The sequence below is a fragment of the Schistosoma haematobium genome, chromosome ZW (genome assembly GCF_000699445.3).
Source record: "Schistosoma haematobium chromosome ZW, whole genome shotgun sequence".
Lineage (NCBI taxonomy): Eukaryota > Metazoa > Platyhelminthes > Trematoda > Strigeidida > Schistosomatidae > Schistosoma > Schistosoma haematobium.
The window spans coordinates 41,718,723-41,738,252 of NC_067195.1; the positions used below are offsets into that span (position 1 = coordinate 41,718,723).

At 33.0% G+C, this 19,530-nt stretch overlaps 1 protein-coding gene across 1 annotated transcript in view; it reads left to right on the plus strand.

The window, feature by feature from the left end:
* ERBB2_2 (Receptor tyrosine-protein kinase erbB-2) overlaps positions 1–16,758 on the plus strand; it is a 75,287-nt gene extending 58,529 nt beyond the window's left edge. Inside the window, exons 16-24 of the mRNA XM_051211422.1 lie at positions 406–681; positions 1,482–1,765; positions 5,774–6,469; positions 7,439–7,975; positions 9,483–9,700; positions 10,343–10,548; positions 11,549–11,695; positions 12,759–12,856; positions 15,068–16,758. Of these exons, the coding sequence (XP_051071480.1) occupies positions 406–681; positions 1,482–1,765; positions 5,774–6,469; positions 7,439–7,975; positions 9,483–9,700; positions 10,343–10,548; positions 11,549–11,695; positions 12,759–12,856; positions 15,068–16,279 (3,674 nt within the window). The 3' untranslated portion in view covers positions 16,280–16,758. The remainder of the gene's footprint in view (positions 1–405; positions 682–1,481; positions 1,766–5,773; positions 6,470–7,438; positions 7,976–9,482; positions 9,701–10,342; positions 10,549–11,548; positions 11,696–12,758; positions 12,857–15,067) is intronic.
* The last annotated feature ends 2,772 nt before the right edge of the window (positions 16,759–19,530 follow it).

A 19,530-nucleotide genomic window follows, 5' to 3' on the forward strand; every position in this document is an offset into this window, starting at 1 on the left:
AGATTAAGAAAACCGATGAAAAGAGGACAAAAACATTGAAAGATGGCTGTTAAAAATCAAGAAACAGTAAAGTTTGAGATGATTTATTGACATTTTGCAAATTAAGTATATACTGTATGGTTTTCAGATTTTACTAAGATGTTCTGTAATTCGATTGTCCCCCCTTATGTTCCCATTCACTACACTTTGATTATTTCAATAAATAATTTTCCAGTTGCTACAACTTCAGAAAAATGATAACCACATACAACAAACTTTATTCAAAATGATGGCTATACAAATTATGAATTTTTTGCTCTACTGAAACGTTTGTTACCTTATTTAAATAATCTAAAACAAATATATTTTGGAGTTATTTTAAAAACCCTCAGAATTTTTTCCAGATTTTATTTTTTTTTTACATAGATTTATCATCCCCGCTTACAACAATTAGCTTGCTATGCATCAGAGGAGATTGTCCACCGGGAACTTATTTAACAACTGAAGTGGTTCAACCGAACACTTTGTTTGCGAAGTACGCTGAAATATTCACAAGTGTTGCTGCAGTATGTCGATCATGTCATCCAAGGTGCCCAATGTGTACAGCATACAGCCTCCTAAGAGCTAATGAACAACGTTTAGGATGCATGAAGTGTAATGGATTTTGGCTGAGAGATGCTTGCGTAGAACACTGTCCTGTAGGTAAGTACTGCAAATGTCTCCCTCATATTTTATAATACTACAGTGGTTGAGATAGTGGAGAACATTTGTAGTTCGGGTGGATGATTTTGGTGGAGTTTTGTTTTCTAAGCTTGATGGTTTAGTCATGTAGCTTTCATTGCTCATATGAACAATATCATCAGCACAAACTTCGAGTAGAAATAGACTTCACCTTATCTTAATGATATTGGAGTGAAGTTGTTCAGAAGAATAATGAAAGCTCTAAGAATAGACCATACAGCTCAGAGAACGGAACTCTACTAAAAACGACGACGGATGAGTCATCATTCCGAAAAATCTTCAGGGATTGCGTCCTTATTCTTATTAAAACCTTTTGAAACGATGAAAGCGTCTTTAATTTTACAATAAAAATTGTGTATTTTTAAAATCTTGAATAGATTTTGCCTGACTCCCAAAGGAGATATTCCAAGTAGGTTGCATGCTAACGCTATTTTCGTGTTCCTGTGGCTCACTTGGTTTGTAGATTTTTATAAGCAGCGGGATTATTAGAATGTTTTATGTAGCCTCCTTATTCAACGAAATAAATTTGTATTAAATTTTCTAATTTTCACTGGAGAAGTTTTTACAAACGTGATTGCCTTTTTAATATCATCTATAACTCTGAGCTCAACTGTTGTGAAATTGTTTGTTTAAATGTGGACAAAATTCTGATAAAATACGTATTACTGTGGTTTATAATCAATTCAAGAAAATAGTTTATAAGCTTTGAAGTAATCGTATCTTTGAAGTTTATTAATAATTTTGTCCTCTTACTCATAAAGAACAAACCTACGCAATATGGATTAAGACTAATCATAATGTATCCAGAAATTCTTCAGAAAAGCACTTAAATTTAAAAGACGTCAATTTGAAATACAATGGCATTTATGTGCGACATTTAAATGGACAGTGTTTAGCCTGTCATGAACAATGTCATGCTGGATGTTGGGGTCCTGGACCAGATCAGTGCAACCATTGTCTTAACGTCAAAGTACCTATCCGATTTATATCTAATAATCTTACTAAAGTTTACGGACTGGATCAGTTTTCAGGAGATGATCTATCAGTAAGTCTAACTTCATAAGTAAGGTTTTTTAGTTTATTATTGTCTAAAACGTTTAACTTGACTGAATGTTTTGTGTGTAACTCTGCATGACTGAGTTGTGGTGCTATAAGGCTTCTTATTTATTGATATTTGAACCAGTAATCGACTTCTTGAAATCAGATAAATTATGAACTGCGAAGATGCCTTTATCTTAGCAAAATAAGGATAAAAAAAATAATTGTAAATTCCTCGTATTATGTGAGCTGATTCTTCGAAGAACAAAATAACCAATACTGTACGCCCATATATTATATCTAGAAAAACATGTTATTGTTACTGACCAAATATAAGAGCAGTAACTAAGATCAGTTGTTTTTAAAAGGCTTTCAAAATCGATATAATACTAAAGTATGATAATGAATTTCAGTATCGTGATACTTCCATATTTATCTGTTGTCATTTCATAAGCTTTTAGTTTATGAGTGATTTATTGTTTAAGAGTTTAGCAATTTGTAAAACCATTTTAAAATAGTTTGGATTTAACTAATATGAACTCTCAGTGGAAAACCGTACCAGCAGACAAAAACTAAAGACTGCTTTTCTGGTTTTCTTTCTGAAAATTACTTCATATAACTTAAAAAAAATCACCCTAGCTTTATCGAGCTAGGTTTATTTGACAGATTTTGAATAATATCTTTATTTCTTAAAGATTTCAACTCCACTAACCTTGTGTGACCCCTCGAATAACACCGTTCTCACATTAAATTCATTCTTGAGATCAAAATGAGTAAAAAATTGATTTTAGGTTTTCTAGGTAAGAAGAATGTTTGAGTGAGGTCCTGAGTTTAAGCTTTATTCACAAAATCGTAAATTCATACTTTAGATTTCACTCAATGCTTGCATTTTGTAAAGAAGTTTCTATTATCCTATCGGCTGAACTTGCTACCAATATATAACAAAATGAGAAAATAATATTGCAATACTTAGTTTGCTCTTTAGTACCTAAAAGTTAAAAATCATTCTCACAATCACGTTTTGTAGGTATCATCTTCAATTACAAGCAAACATAAAAGGTGCCTAGCAGCGAAATCCAGGACGCGCGTCTTGTCTTACTTGAGACTCGACAGCTGGACTTACCTGCATCCCGGATTTGTCGTCCATTCCAGGACTCGACCTTAGTACCGCTTGCATCAAACCCCACCACGTTGTCCACTTAGCTACTGAGTCCTGATTGCCACAAACTTGTGTAATGTGATAAAATTTTGATTCATCGTTGTATTGAATCTTCTCATTGATTGTTAGGACTGTAATTGTACAGTCTCTTATTGGCATATGTGCATCTTATGCAGACTGCCTCGATAGTGCCTAACGTCACAAGCATTATAAGCAATGATAGATAGTGGCTATAAGTGGAATACAGGACGCGCGTTTCGTTCTTTTCGGGATTCGTCAGCTAGATGCACCAATATCGAGGCAATCCGTACAGGATGCACATATGACATTAAGAGACTGATCAGTTGTAGTCCTAAACATCAATGAAAAGATCCAAACACAATACAAAAATGAACTATTATCTTAATTTGTTGAATTTACTTGTCATTTTTAGATTTATGTTATTTATCGGTAGATCTCTACTCACCTTCAGGTTGACTGTAGCAAATTCAATAAAGACTGAAGACTCAGGTATAAATATCCCACAGTAATTATAGTCATTCAGTATGAATACAGCAAATATTTTTAAAAATCATATTCAATACAACAGCAGTAAATATAATATTCAGATCACCTATTAAATCATTTTGTATTGATCAGATTTAAACTTTTCAGAAATACTGAGCTTAATACCTTCAGCCCGTAAGTTTTAAAAGATCTTGCCATAGAACGTGGAAAAAACCCATAATATCTGGTAGACTTAGAAAAAGACGTGATGCGTTTTGACCAATAAAATGAACTGTTTTTCATATTATCAGGTTGCAAAAGATAATGTTTTTGTTTTATAAATATGATTCTATATAAGTTTTAATGAGGATCTTTCTCATTTAGTGAGTTGGAATTACGTGTACAGTAGGAGTAATTACTTTGATAATCATGATATTAGGATAAGGTTTCATTCTTTGAGCTGGAAGTTTAATTGGGAATCTGTCATCGTCCATCAGGACAAGATTATCGACACAAACTTCAGTTGGAAGTGTGCTATTCGGATAATGTTGTTCAAAAGGACGGAAGCTTCACTATTAAACTATCCAGCTCTGATAATGAAACTCCCACAAAATCATCCATCTGAATTACTAGATACTTTATTGATTAATTAATAGACAAGGTACTTATCAGGTTTATTGTATTTTTGCATACTTGAAAGTCATTATCAGCAAAATGGTTGAGCTTTATTCTCCTGGCTCAACCAGGTTGAATCGCTATTAGTTCACGAAGAAATAAGATGAACTCAGTGGACGTACGTCGTATAGCATGATATATGCATCCCACTATTAATTATTTGATACTATTTGTTACATATTACGGTTGGTCAAAACAGCTGATTAAAATTCGTTGTTAGCGAAGTGAAAATGTATCAACAGTTATTTAGTTAGTATGTTGCTAGTAATTACTGTTTTTATAATAACTGCTGCATCCCATGTTCGATCATTGATATTCAGGGTAACATCTCATTTTAATCACAAGTGTCCAAGTTGTTGAGTGATTTTAACCTTCGGTTACAAACCTCATCGATGATCAACCAACCAAGACTACTAGGACTTGCAGGTACGTTCAGCGTTGCCACGATTCCCACAATAAACTTGTTTGTAACTACGTAGATAGTACGGTATTCTACAGTACGGTATTCTACAGCACAGTATTCTACATTTTTGTGCTTTTATTTTTATTAACTAAAAGCCGTAAAATCTATTCTATGGCTAACTAGTTATAATATGTTACAAAATGAATGCATTCATTCTTCAGTGTCGAAGTTTCAGAATCTAGAATGCTTTGTAACAACACACAAACCGAAATAACGAGAAAGTAAGACGATATTAATGAGAAACAAATGCAGGCTAAAAGTGCACATAAAATGAATTGTTGTGGGGTAACGAGTCATTCACTCCATACCTCTAGCCATTGACTTCTATCGTTTCAGTGATTTTGTACAAATAACCTACACTTCCGTATACTACTCAGCCCGGAGGACAGAACGTACTCTCATAATCTTCTGGCTTGCACTTTTCAGACTATAATGTATCTTTGGCTAATCTAAAACGAATCCAGTTTTTTTTTCACCGATTGGAAAATACACATTTCTAATGATAGTGAAGTGAACCCATTTGGTTTTGTGCACTAGAATCCAAGTTAACTTATGTGTACAGTTAGTTATTTGTAGCCCAGTCCTTATGTATTTCAGTCAGTGCAGACTCATAATTTTATTGAGTTTTGCCTATTTTCGGTTAAATTTTAGAGTTTGATATGTTCAATAGTTGAAATATTTTTACATTATACCACCAAATAATTTTTGATGCATGTATCATCAAAGAAATTTGCATATTCCAACCACAAAATCACTAATTTAATGGGGTGAATTCATCTGAATTCATATGTTACGGCTTAATATTATTTGCTCAAAGCCATTAGAAGTAATCAGCTTGATTGACTGATATGAAATGATAGGAAGAAGGAGAACTTATCCTTCATTTTAAATTTCCATCTTGAATTTTAGCCGAGAATCAGTTTGTTAATCATTCCTGTTTTCATGACTATTGCCTCTTAATGTTTATCGAAGAAGTGCAAATGACTGAAACGTTAATTAACAGTTCCTTTTACCACATGTAAGGTATTGGATGGAAAATTTTGCGAATGAGTAGAATTTTTATTGAAGTCTCATCAGATTTTGTAGAATATCAGATATTTAATGTACTTTCATTGAAGTCACCATCAATTACCATCAATGCACAACTGTTCGGGGTTCTATGTTCATAATGTCTGTCAGTCTATTGATAGATAAGATTTTCCTCGTTATCTAAACATATATTTCCTTTCTAGATTGAATTGAACAGTCTAAATTTACATCTATACCATGGGAGATTTATCTGCTTACCTCAATGTCCAAATGATTTATACAATCATATAATTAATATACCTGAAATGGAAGGTGAAACAATATGTCATCATAGTACATATTTAAGTACTAGTGATTATGAACTGATAATGCAGGACAATGTGTATCCATTTCAATACTTTAATAATTATCCATTTTCAAATAACAATCAACAATTGGAGCAAGGAACGTCTGCAGGAATTATCGGACTAAGAAAGTCTTCATCTTACTTTTCATCGGTTAACGGTAGTATTATGCATCGTAAACTAAAAAATGATCCAGTAATATTAATTATGATACCACTATGTATTATATTAATCGTATTTGCTGTACTAGTTTTTATATGCTATCGTTATCGTTCAAATCAACAATACATCAAAAAATATGAACACAGTCCACTGTTATTGTTGAAATTATTGTTTTGCCCACTATCATTTATTTCTAAGCGTTTTGTTTCCGATATAAGCAATTATAAATATAAAAAAGGTAGTCCTGTCATAAATTTATCTCTTACGAATTGTCATTACAAGAATAGAAATGATGAAAGTGGTACTGAAACTAATTTAATGCAATATCCAGGCACAGAGGAAAGTTTATTAGGAAGATCTAGTGTAACAGGTTCCCATCGATATCCAAATCAGGTACGTTGTTTACCGATTTTATTCATTGAATTATTTTATTCCAATATGAAAGCATTTCTTAGTGTTAGGAAATATGAACCAGTCCATTGTAAACTAGTGAGTGAATGGGATCATGCCCACTGCGAAATATGACAAACCTGGTTCTTTTTTCGATAGGCCATCACTTTACCACCGAGTTAATCCATGATTGTATGAAACAGCAGTCGAGTAATCACTAGTTGGTTTTGATGTAATGAAAATTATTCACATTAAGAATCACCCTTAGGTTAGTTTCTATCTATCCAGAATGGATATACCATACACTTAAAATATTTTTTCAAGACGATATTGTCTTTGGATAGAGCTACACAACTCAAAGGTGGCTTTGATATAAAGTGAAAACAAATGATCACAATCAGCTACTTTTAGTAACATTTCAATGGTTTATGAACCTGATCTTCAAACCTTTGTAACTTGCTCAATTTTAAACGGTTGGACAGTAACGCTATCTTTCAAACAATAACTGTGATTTAAAGTCAAGCTCAAAACATCCACTAAGTTATTAAATAACTGTCTACCATTCCATAATAATTCATTACTGTTACGCAGGTGGTACGCGCAGACTGACAAAAGTAAAATAGTATTTGATCACTTCTAAGTTTCCTTACTAAGGTTCAACTTGATAACCAAAAAAACGGAATAATGGACGGGTTGTTTATTATAATAAAACAATAGTATGTTTTTAATATCCTAACAAGTAGAAAATTGAATTTCTGATGTTTTCTGATTCAGTGTTATTCCGTTCTTCAGTGAACAAATAATCGGGCTGAAATAACTTATTGTACATGCTTTTTATTGTGAACTGTATTATTGTTATAAAAAATACCAACAACCAGTTTTTACTGGTCTAAGAAATGAAGATAATCCCACTGAACTAAATTGAGCACACTTTATTATTTCGTGATTGATCATTTCTTCCATACGAATTAGATTGTGAACGGACAGAAAGCACCGAATCTAGGTAGATTAGTCATGATCAACCTGGATGACTTATGCCTAAATGAAAAATCTGGTCCCTTGGGGACAGGTGCATTCGGAGCAGTCTACCAAGGTATTTGGAAAGTATGCCAAACTGATTATCCAAATTTACCAAATATAAATTATGTGATTACAGCGAATAATGAAGAGGAGTTAATGCTTAAAGTTAATTCACAAAGCTCCCGCTCTTTGTTGACAACTCCAACTCCAATGAATGAAATGAACGTGGTGTCTACAAATCAAATAGATTCCAGTAATATTCAAGCAAATGAAGTGCACACGTCAGCTACAGAGCAATCATCAGTTATAAACCAGAAGAACAATAATACTGACGAAGATACCAGTCAAACTAGCCATAGCGTTACTACAACATCTAAAGCATCGACAGAGAAATCTAAAAAGGAATACAAACTACTATGCGTTGCTGTGAAAATTTTGAATGAAGTTCGCGGGTCAAGTGATCTACAAGCACTACTGGACGAAGCAAAAGTAAGTCTGAGGTGTTCATATCCTGGGAACTCACGGATCTCTCTCTTTTTTGTCAGTTTAACATAACTTTTTATCGACAAGGTGATAAGTTTAAGAGCTCTTCTGTGTACTGAATTTTTCTGTCGGAACACGAAGACAATGCTCCTATGTAGATACAAATAAATGTGCAACATAATATAGGCATACTTAAGTCAGTCTATAATAAAATTCTGAAGCTTGGTCAGTTTTGCTCTATTTGTTGATGCAAAAGCCTTATTTAATTTAAATCTTCACTTTGCTAATACAATAAGTCAAATGTATCTGTTTTGAACTTTATTGTCATTCAGGTTATCTTTCTAACACATTCTTTGACAATAATGAATGAATAGCCATCATTTTTCACAATTATCTACCTCAGTTTGTAATGACGTCGAAACGTTGTAGATCAGAACATGTTTCCTTTACCATATTGTTTAATCGAAATAGTTTTTGATTTAAGTTCAACTATTATCAATGTTCTTTGAATTTCAATTATCTGAAAGAATTGGTTGTTGCATTTATCTCACATGTTAAAAATATAACAAGTGATATCATCAGCAAAATATTTTTGTGTAGGAGATACATGTAAGAAACACTAGTCATATATGATAAGGAGTTTCATATGGCTCAGTTATTAAATAAAGTCGATAACATACAGAATGATATCGTACTCACTTATGAGGAGGAAGAATAATAACCGATCCCTATTCTTAGGTAGAGTTTTGACCCGAAAGGAGTATAGAACTATAAAACGATGAGTTCATAGGAAGGCAACCTGGACTGGAAAAAATCTAGACTGCCACAGCTTCTGTGCGCTATATTGCGAGCGAGGATCGGTAAATTGCGTCCGCAACTAAACGTCAATGCTCTACTCCAAACAATTTACTTTGGGCAGCCGAGTAGTACTGTTAGTCCTCATATATAATAATTGGCTACTAGACAAGTACAGAAACCTATTATTGGCAGATGAGCAACTCAGAATAAATATATTACGTCGATTCGACAATAACTAGACGGATTATCAACTATATACAACGTCAATTAAATGCTATATATATGAGCAACTAAATGAGCCTTGATATCGTAACGCAGAACGCCCTGAGTCACCAAACTATTTACCAGTGCCAAATTCTAACATTTTTATGTAACGTCAGGAATTCTGTATAACACGGAACACAAATTATTTATGTTGAACACCACCACGCAAAGGTAACCAGCATATGAAAAGTTTATTTGCTTGTATATTGATAGAACCTTTAACTACGTCCACTACAGTTTCCACTAATTATTTGGCTACTTAATCTTAAGTTAAATACACTTGATACACAAAAGTTCTGTGTAAAATAACATGTTTTCAACAACTAAGCAAAATTGTCAACCACAACTTAAACATATATGGCAAGTTGTTTTAGACCACACCCTCTGTGTGTAATTTTTCTCCAAAAGATAAAAAATAAACCATTAATAAACATTCACTTCTGTATTTCAGGTTATGGCGTCTGTCTCTCACTATCACTGCCTCCCACTTCTTGGAATATGTCTATCTCAATCAAGAAAATGCTTAGTTTCAGCTTACGTAGTAAATGGAAGTCTAGATCGTTATCTAAGACTGCGTGCCCCAAATATTGACTCCTCAACTCTTTTAGATTGGGCATCTCAGATTGCCGATGGAATGGCATACTTACAATCTCGGGGAATTATCCATCGGTGAGTAATTTTTTAATTGTAACACGCCACTTGTAAGGTAGTTTCATTTTACGGCTGTTTGTCGTAAAATAATCATATGAGGTTTCTTGCTAGTTTGTGAAAACAAATTTCAACGTTCATGCAGTATCGAACTCATCGTTTGAGATGACTTAAAAAATCACACAATGTGTAAAATTGCTTTCACGTGGCCCTAGTTCCCTTCAGTTAACATTCTTTTCTATCCGTTAAACATCCACTCGTTCTATCCTATACTATAAATACCTCTAATAATTCATATTCTCATAAAGATCTTGTAAAGTAATAAAAAAATCTTTAATGGTGTAGTTTCGTCCTTAGCCTTTGGTTCTGATAATTCCTAGCCTGTCAAGCGGTTCATTTATATAAGTATTTATTTTGAACTTCATTACCAAATGAACTCCATAATTTCCCTTAAAATACTAACATAAGTAAATTAACGAATAATTCTAACCTGCAAGTTGGAGTTCAAATTGGTATTAAATAAAGATCAAAATAGAAAATTACTACATCCATACATGATCCCTCATAAATTTGAAGGTATATTCAATAAGTTATCAAATATATAACTTCAATCACATCTAATATCAACTAAGTAACCTCGTAATATAATTTTGTAAATTTCAGTGATTTGGCTACTCGAAATGTCCTAGTTACATCACCAGAACATCTACAAATTACAGATTTTGGTTTAGCAAAAATGCTGGAAAGTGAAGAAGAAGCTAAACGTAACGAAGTAATTGTTTGTTCGGGACGCGTTCCTATCCGTTGGTTAGCCTGTGAAACACTGACTCATCGTATTTACTCATTCAAAACTGATGTTTGGGCGTACGGTAAGTAAACATCCAGATCAAATTCATCAAATTCTGTGAGATAGATTCCAATAAAAAAATACGTGATATTTTTTAAGCAATAAACAACAAACAATATGAAAACCTAGGCATGTAAATAAACAAATTCTGCTCCACACTGAAAAAGTCATTCAGATTTTCTTGACATTTCTATTTAATTTTAAATCATTATACTCATTATGAAGATTATTAAGCTACTATACCATTCATCTACTAGCTGATATACATGCTCTGTATGAATAAATACTTAATCAGGACGAACTAATTAGACGAAAATAATCTCAATAGTTCTATGGCTTATCAAAATTTATACACTACGAAACCATATGAAAACGAAGATTAATGAAAGACATATGTTCATTTGTTTTTACGTATACAACTGCTTATTTCATTCTTGAAAATGTCCCTAACGGGAAATAATAACCAACACATAAGGTGCAAAATATTCTCTTCGTTGCACGTTAGATTAGTACGTAATATTCTGGAGTATAAAGTGAACGATAGTTATGATCAAATTCCAAATAAATCACATACTAAAATACGAAGGTAACTGAATGATGAGCTCCAAATAATACAAAATATTCATCTTAAAATTCCCTAGTAGCCATTACTAAATAAAATGATTCAATTCAAATAGGTTGTTGCCAAATGTATTGGAAATATTTTTATTACTATATTTGAAATAGAGTTTATTTTCATGGGAAGTTTTATTTTCTTTTATTGCAGTGTAAAAATATACATAAATATTTTTGAACAAAATATTTATCGACTAGTGTAATTTGACTGAAACCGACCATAAGAACGGAAATAAGTTAGATCTTTATATTGAAATGATGAGTTTTTGATAATTTTAAACTAAGGATAACAACTAGGCATTCTAAACTCAAGACTTTGATTCTTATTAACTTTGTAAATGTGAAAATTTGGAGATTACAAACGTGAATTTTGTAACAATTTCTAACATTTACTTCGCATTTTTTAGGTGTCACTATTTGGGAGATTTTCACATTTGGGGATAAACCATTTGATCGTATAGAAACGGCCAACGTAAAAGATCATGTTTTAGCAGGTAGACGTCTTCCACAACCAGATATATGCACACTCGAACTATATCAAGTTATGTTAAATTGTAAGTTCACTTAAAATGTCATTACACAAAGCTCATTATTTCAAACTAAATTTCTAAGGCTCACTACAGTCAAGTAATGTTAACCAATAAATAATTCCGTTAAAATAAGTAAGAAGGCCAGTCATAAAAATCATTGAAATTATCCGAAAATAGTTGTCTTACTTGGAATTAGATAATCCAAGTTTTATTTATTGAGAGTAAATAATCAGAATTATACAGTTCAGTATCTTACAGCTAAAAATACACTCCGCAAATAATCTCAATTTTTGCTCTAATCGACTGGCTACATAAAAAAAATTTAAAATTAACAATTGTTATGCATAGTTGATAAATTTCTTTTAGACTAATTGGGTAGCACTGTAACTACTAAAACACATAAAAACTTACTTTCAGTATAGATAGAAGGATAATCATATAATTTCAGAATCGTTTTTTATTCTATACTAAAGTAATTACATTACAAGCTATGCATCTGTGTCATACTGGACAGACCATAGTTATTGGTTCACTTGATATTCAAAGTTTAAAATAAATTTTCTGTTCTAAAACTCCACTTAATCATTCTGAGTATCTTGAGATTTCCTTATATTGAATATTATAACAACCTGCCATGAAGCATATTTGTTGAAAACGGTAAACATGGATAGGTCGCCAATACACGAATATTGAAGGTTATTTACCGCAAAGCAGAAACAATCAATTTTTATAGATTTTGTAATATCGGAAAGCTTTATACTCTTTCATTTATATTCTATAATGTAGTCCTTGTGTATTTCATCATTTCATCATATTTACTCATTCTGTGTACAATTACTAATTGCGGCATAAGTTGTTAATGCAATTTTTCGAGACCAAAGGTAGGCTAATATTTCGTTTCTAAGCAAATAAATGCAGTTCATCTTATTTAGGTGTTCGCTAAATAGATTTCCATGAATATTTAAGATAAACAAACTCCCCAGGAGTTTACCGATAGACAAAAGAACATTAAAGTGGAAAGTAATATTCACTTTTTTCATTTCATTAAGTAATTTAATAATAGTTCCTAAACTTTGTCTTCTGATAGGTTGGAATGAAAATCCTGATGCTCGACCAAATTTCGTAGAACTGTATAACATGTTTAAGGATTTCGCACGTCAACCACATCTTTATCTTCATTCCAGAGTAAGATTCTATATTTTCTGATGAATTGTATTTTTACACTTAGTAACAACCTTTTAGAGACTTTCTAAAAAGCATTTCATTACTACTTTGAAAACATCACCAACGTGGTTTTACTAATATGATTCAATAACTCCACGTTGATAATTCTATATAATAAATAAATGTATCTAAAGGAAAACGGCACTTTACCCTTAAATTTATTTCGGTTTACTTTTGTTTCTTCATGTGCTCCTACAAGCTGATAGGCATGTGTTAAATTGTAGCTAAAAAGAAATGCGGGTTTATGCATCCCATTTTCAATATCCAATAACTTTGCCCTGTTCGTCTTTTCCAGTCGTTTTTCTGTTCATTTAGTGGGTGAGTGGTTATATAAGTTTGTAATTTTCACTGGATATTTCATTTAAAGATTTAACAATCACCATATTCGTGCTTGTTATTGAATATGTTGGGATGCGATGACGTTTTCATAGCAGACAGATGGGGATAACTTTAGATGCTTAAAATAAAATCATTCGGAATTATACTCATATGAGGCACCTGCCTACCAAATGAATGAGCAAACGTCGAAAAATGTTGGATACGCAACATTTATTGAGCAGGGAAACACGGATAGATGACCTTAGACAAAATATAATACTCACCTGCAACCTGAAATTATAACTATTTTACAATAGCATTTGGCATTATCAGTATATCGAAAGAAATTTCTTATAATTACCTGTTATCATGCACAGCTGTCCAACTAAGTGATAAAGAGCTCTTTATGAAACGGAAATAAGACGAATGGAATTTTAAATTTTATAGAATTGATTTTTCTATGCAGTTGAAATACCTGACTGCTTACTCAACAGTTTTTATATGATCTTTGACATTACAATTGTCTGTCAAATAAAATATCGTTCTCGTCTAGTGTCAAGGAATTCGGCCTACTATATTATAGCTTCATATAAAGAAAAAGACATTAAACAGTGCACTGCACAAACTTTATTTCTGAAATGGAAAAATTATATATGATGCATAGTTGTCAGTAAAAATTTATTTAAGGTGAATTAACACTTGTGGACTTGAATGCCAAATTATCTTAAGTGATCATGAAATATTTTCGAATAGTGTATAGAAACTCCATGTGACCCATAAATAAATATATATATATATATATATATTAACCGAACTACTACGTTTCATAGATTAATTACTATGATCGTGAAAACAGAAGAGATTGGACTTCTTTGTATTAATCATAAAGCTGAAATCTATATTTTTTCTTGTCAATGCTTTAGTGAAGTGTAAATGGTTTGTCCTAAATTGTTTCAAACTACTCTGTCAAACACAAACATGTAGTAAAGTAGTTCGAATGTTTCTTGTTAGTGAGATAATTAACAGCTGAACTTGTACGTGAGCTCATCTAGCTATAGACAACATATTGAGCTTCGTGTGCTAATTTATTCTAGTCTATAACCACACACTGACTGACAAGTTGCCTGCCAATGTGGCTTAAGATGTAAAGGCTTTTTCATGCGTTAGCTTCCTTGACAAACTATCAAGAAAGTGATTAGTTAATGCAGTGTAGCTTCTTAAGCTTGCTACAATCCACTGACTGGGTGAGCTTTGACTTTAGAAATACTGTAAATGTGGAGTTTGTTTAGTATTCCTTTAGTTAAACACATTTTATTTCATTTGTATTCTGTATGGCTTAGTTTTAGAGGACATTTAAGCAAATAAAGACTTTTCAAAATCTTGCACAGTGAAAAGTTTCAAAACGATTGTTCAATGAATATGATCTCTCGCGTTACAATGAAACAAATAGTTTTATACCATAAGGTGGATTAAGTCATTGCATATCTATCTGTATCCAAACCTTAAGGCTTGATATTTGAGTAAAAAGACTTCAATACTTCTTTCCCCGAATAAAAAGTATTTTGCTTTAGAAAATAAACATTTTTTCAATATTTAATAAGTTTAAACTAGTGATATTGTGTTACGTTCATGGTTAAACAAGTTAACGCTCAGATCGCAGTATCTGATATTCATAAATATTAAAACATATAGGATTTTATAGATCATGAGGTGTATATACATTCATAAAGGAAAAAAGTTAAAGAATAATCACGTTTCCATTTTAATTAATTGACTTGTTAAAAATTATTTATAAGTTAATTGTTTATTTGACAAAATCGTTGGTATCTAAATTTTCTTCACTTGATACTTTAGAATGAAAGTAGTTCAAATACGGAAGTGTACAGTAGCACTGGTGACACAAGAAGTCGTGCAACAATTTATCCAACTACTCGGTTATCTGGTGAACGTTTTCGACAACCAGAACAAACTGTTCCTTCATTTCAGTCAATGAAATGTAGGAGTTCTTGTTCGCCTCTACAAAATTCAAGTTCTAGTAGTGGATTAACAAATCGGCGCTTTGATGTTGGTAGACGTACACGTACTAGTTTATTACTACCTCCAACAGTCCTACAAGCTAATCGTACTGGGAAATATCCGCGACATAAACGACGTAGTGTTGGAGCTCGCACTGACTACACAATGTCAGCATCCATAAGTATAAACTCTGGGATTGGTGAGCGTTGGGGTAATTCATCGTTTGCTACGCACAGTCACCCAACGTTAATTAAAGTTGATGAAGCAAATGGAACAGGAAATATTAGCCATAATTTTAAGATAAATAGCAATACATCTGGAAATAATCGGAATAATGAACAGTTTAATGTTGGCTTGTTTTCAACTGATTCATGGGCAAGTAGTGGACAACCCTTATTATCAAGTGACCAAGAAAGTTCATTAAGCCATCTAATGTTGTCGAATTTCGGTTACACAAGTAGTGAAAGCAGAAGCAGTATGACAGTCAACTCCCCTGGCCAACATGATCGAAATTTTTCATCAACAGGTTCATCAGTTCCAACGGAATCAAGAAACTCAGAACAGCAATCTGTAGATGAACCTACGTCGAACACACAGAGAATAGGACTTGACATGAGAAGTGGTCTTCCAGTCAATACATCATTCGAGGCTGCTGCAGGGTATGTATGGCCTCAATGGCCCGATGCCATTCCTAATCCAGAAAATAACAATTTAGACCAGGCTAATTCAAGTGAAACTTCTTATGTCTTTAACGCAGTCGATTCAGAATCAGAAAACAATTTACCATTCCTTAACCGTCAACTTTGGCTTCGACGTAATGCTCGCCAACGGCGTTATTATCTTAGACAACTGCAGATTCACAGAAGCGTTGCTGATTCCAGTTTGCCAGAACAAGCAGGTGAAGATGCTATGGAGGAAACTTCAAGTTGGGCAGAACCCTTGCGATCAAATCAGAGTAATCCAAATGGGCAACAAGAAGATAGTGATAGTGATCCAGGTTCTGCTGATCGATACTGGCCCGATCCAACATATTCTCCACAAAACGTGTAGCGCTATACTAGTTTACTTTTTTCTAACTTTATATCTTTTTATGAGCGATTTTATAATCACATTTTAGGTTTAAAATGCCTTTTCTAATTTATGATCTCATCAGATACAAAAAAACCTATCAAGTGTCAACATTTCGAAATGTGTAAATACCTCATCCATATTTACTTTCGGTTAAAATGAATATATTATAAACTGACTTTGTGCTTTAACTAGCGACTATGCCATTTTCGCAACTGATTGCATAAAATTAAAACTCATTCTTTTTGTAAATGTATCTTTCTGTGTGTTTAGGTTCATAATATTTATTTACCAATCCCTAAAAAACAACATGTTTATGAAGAGTGACTTTATCTGTATTGTAAACTAACTAAGTTTACTGTAGTATGCATGGTTAAGAGTTATTACATGCTAAAATCAACGCGTTAGTTTCTTAAAGTTTCAAAGATATGGGTGGAGAAAATATAATGACTTGTTTAAAAGATAACTGTGTTTTAATTATTTATGAGCAGTTGATTTCAAACAAGTAAATATAATCAGAATGAGATGAACCTTACAAAAACTATAAAAGAGAATTAGTTTTCAGAAAGTAGAGAATATTTTAACGATTCTCTTTTAGTTGTTCTAACACAAGATGTTTATCAGTATAGGGTTGTGGGAGTTGTTGAGTTTCATTGAAATCATAGACCAGTCAATGTTGGACCACCATTGAAAACCTGTAAGTAATAGACGACCGATTCCTCCTCAGCAGTGCGCATCCACGACACTGCACGTGGGAATCAAACTCAGGACTTACAGTCTCGCGTGTTAACGCTTAACCCCTAGACCACTGAGTTGGCATCCAGCGATGTCTGATTTCAATTAATCCACAATATTGCGCGACCATCTTCAATTGTCTTCGGTGGGCATCTGCCTCACATCTGACACGACTGAACTCCACTGGTTACAGCATCTCACTAGAACAATAAGAATTCTCTTTCGAAGCTAGTCCCTAGTGATCACACGATAATTATCAGTATAGGGTTGTGGAGGTTGTTGATTTTCATGTTTGGTGGTGAAAAAAAGACCTTCTGTGAAGTCCTACGGAAAAAAAAACATCTGTAGTATGGGAGTTGAAAGTGGACATAAATTGAGCGGAATCAGTTTGACAGAGTTCACACATCAATCATAAAATCTAGTGGTTTGGTAGTGAATAAGAACCCAGGTGGGAACGACCAAATTATTGTTTAATACAGAATTACGGAATGTTTCGGTAAAATATGAGAACCATACAATAAATACTTCATTTGCAAATCTATCAATCGTCATTCACATTCTGTATGCTTCTCCCAATTCACAATTCCTCTCTATTTCCCCTTCTGTTTTCTTCAACGTGATCTTCATAGCCCTCTGCTGCCAGGTTTTCCACTTTCGATTAGTGTTATATACTACTTATTTCGATCAACATAAGTAGCACATATTACGCTTATCTCCCCCCTTTAGACGGTCGCTCTTGTGGTTGTTCTGCTAGATGTGCCACGACATCCATCAAAGTGTCGTGTCCTCTGGTACTCTGACCTCTATAGCAATGTCGACATGCCGGGCCATCTACCTCCGATGTCCACCCAGCAGCCGCACGTCCCACTGCGTCTCTCCTTAAACAGCAACCGCCGAATCGCCAGAACACTCCACTCGACGTCACCATGTGTCTATCGATATACGTAGCATACACCACACTACTACGGAAAGTCAGGTAGTAGTAAATTTAATAGGTCTTTTATGGTATACTCAAAAATTAAACAAAAATTTCAGTGAATTTGAAATATTAAAGATAACGTATTGGGATTATAAATGGAACACTTGTTTTGGTTGGTATAAAAAATTAATTCTTATTTTCCCAAAAAAGGATGATAATAATAGAAATAAAAACCTAATGGATTTTCTCTCACGTCCTTTGGCTTCCATCTATGCATTACATGAGCCATTATTTAGTTTAACTTAAACCACAATATTCTATACAACAGTTATATTTACTACTCATAGTAAAACCTACAAAATGTCATTCTACTTAATCACAGTTCATTTCAAATGAAAATCCAACAAGTTGAGCATTCGGACTTCAAATCTATAGCTACAGTTTTAAAAAGATTCCCTTTGTTTTCCAGCTTATTTACACAACTGCATTAACTCACTGAAAATCATTTTCCCAAATTGTTTTAGTCTCAAGTTTAACCTCTCGTGGTTCAAGATAGTTTCCATCCTTGTTTCCATCCGTATAAGTACTCGTATCCCCTCGTATTTAATAAGTGTGACATACTGTTCGCTTCAAATACCACTCAGCTACTGAATCAGATGCCACTATCTTATTCTAAAACAAAGTCTGTTTTTTTAACTCAAGGATTCATCTATAGGTTGAAAAATTCAACTTGAGGTTGCCCAAACCAATCAATGAAGTATCAAGTACAGTCGAACAGCAACAGTATTAATAATTACTTGAATGTTTAAACTATAATAAAGACACTATGTTATACAAAATATCCATCATCATACTCAGAATATTTGTAGTTGTTGGTTTCAATGGCTTAGAGAGCCTATATCTTGGTGACTGCTATATTGCTGGAAGACACCCTTATGCTTATCGCTTTGGTCGTTTAGCACTCTTAGTCACTTGCTGAAGTCCTATAGTGTGATATGAAGCCAATATACATAATTTGTAGGCACATGCTATTATAACTCACTACAAGCGTTTTTAGAAAACGTATAACAATGGATACATACTCAGAAGAAATTTTACAAAACTTTGGAATATCTGGAAAAACTTTTTGTTTATCCACAACTTTCAGGTTATAGAAAATCCAAAATCCACCATCAGTCAGTATTGTAGTAGAGAATAATTCCCCGAAATTATTAGATTAATTGGTGATTGATATATGATGCTATCATAGTTAGTTTCTTTATCTAATTCATTCATTTATAGTTCAGGGTTCTGTTTAAATCTGTTGTCCAACTCTATTCCTATTTGATCAGTCTAAAAAAAAACTTGTTTAATAGTTTAATGTGCTGTAATACTGAAGCCTGTATATCACCAAGTTGTTTCGAAATATTTGACAAATTTACTATTTGTGAATCCAGTTTGCATTTCATTTTCATTCCAAGAAAATGAAAGTGGTACCTGAAATCGTTGAAGATCTAATGTGAAACTTATGATGGACAAATTAACGCTTACAAATAACTTGATTTGAATAAAGTAAGAACAATACACATAGCGCAGGTTT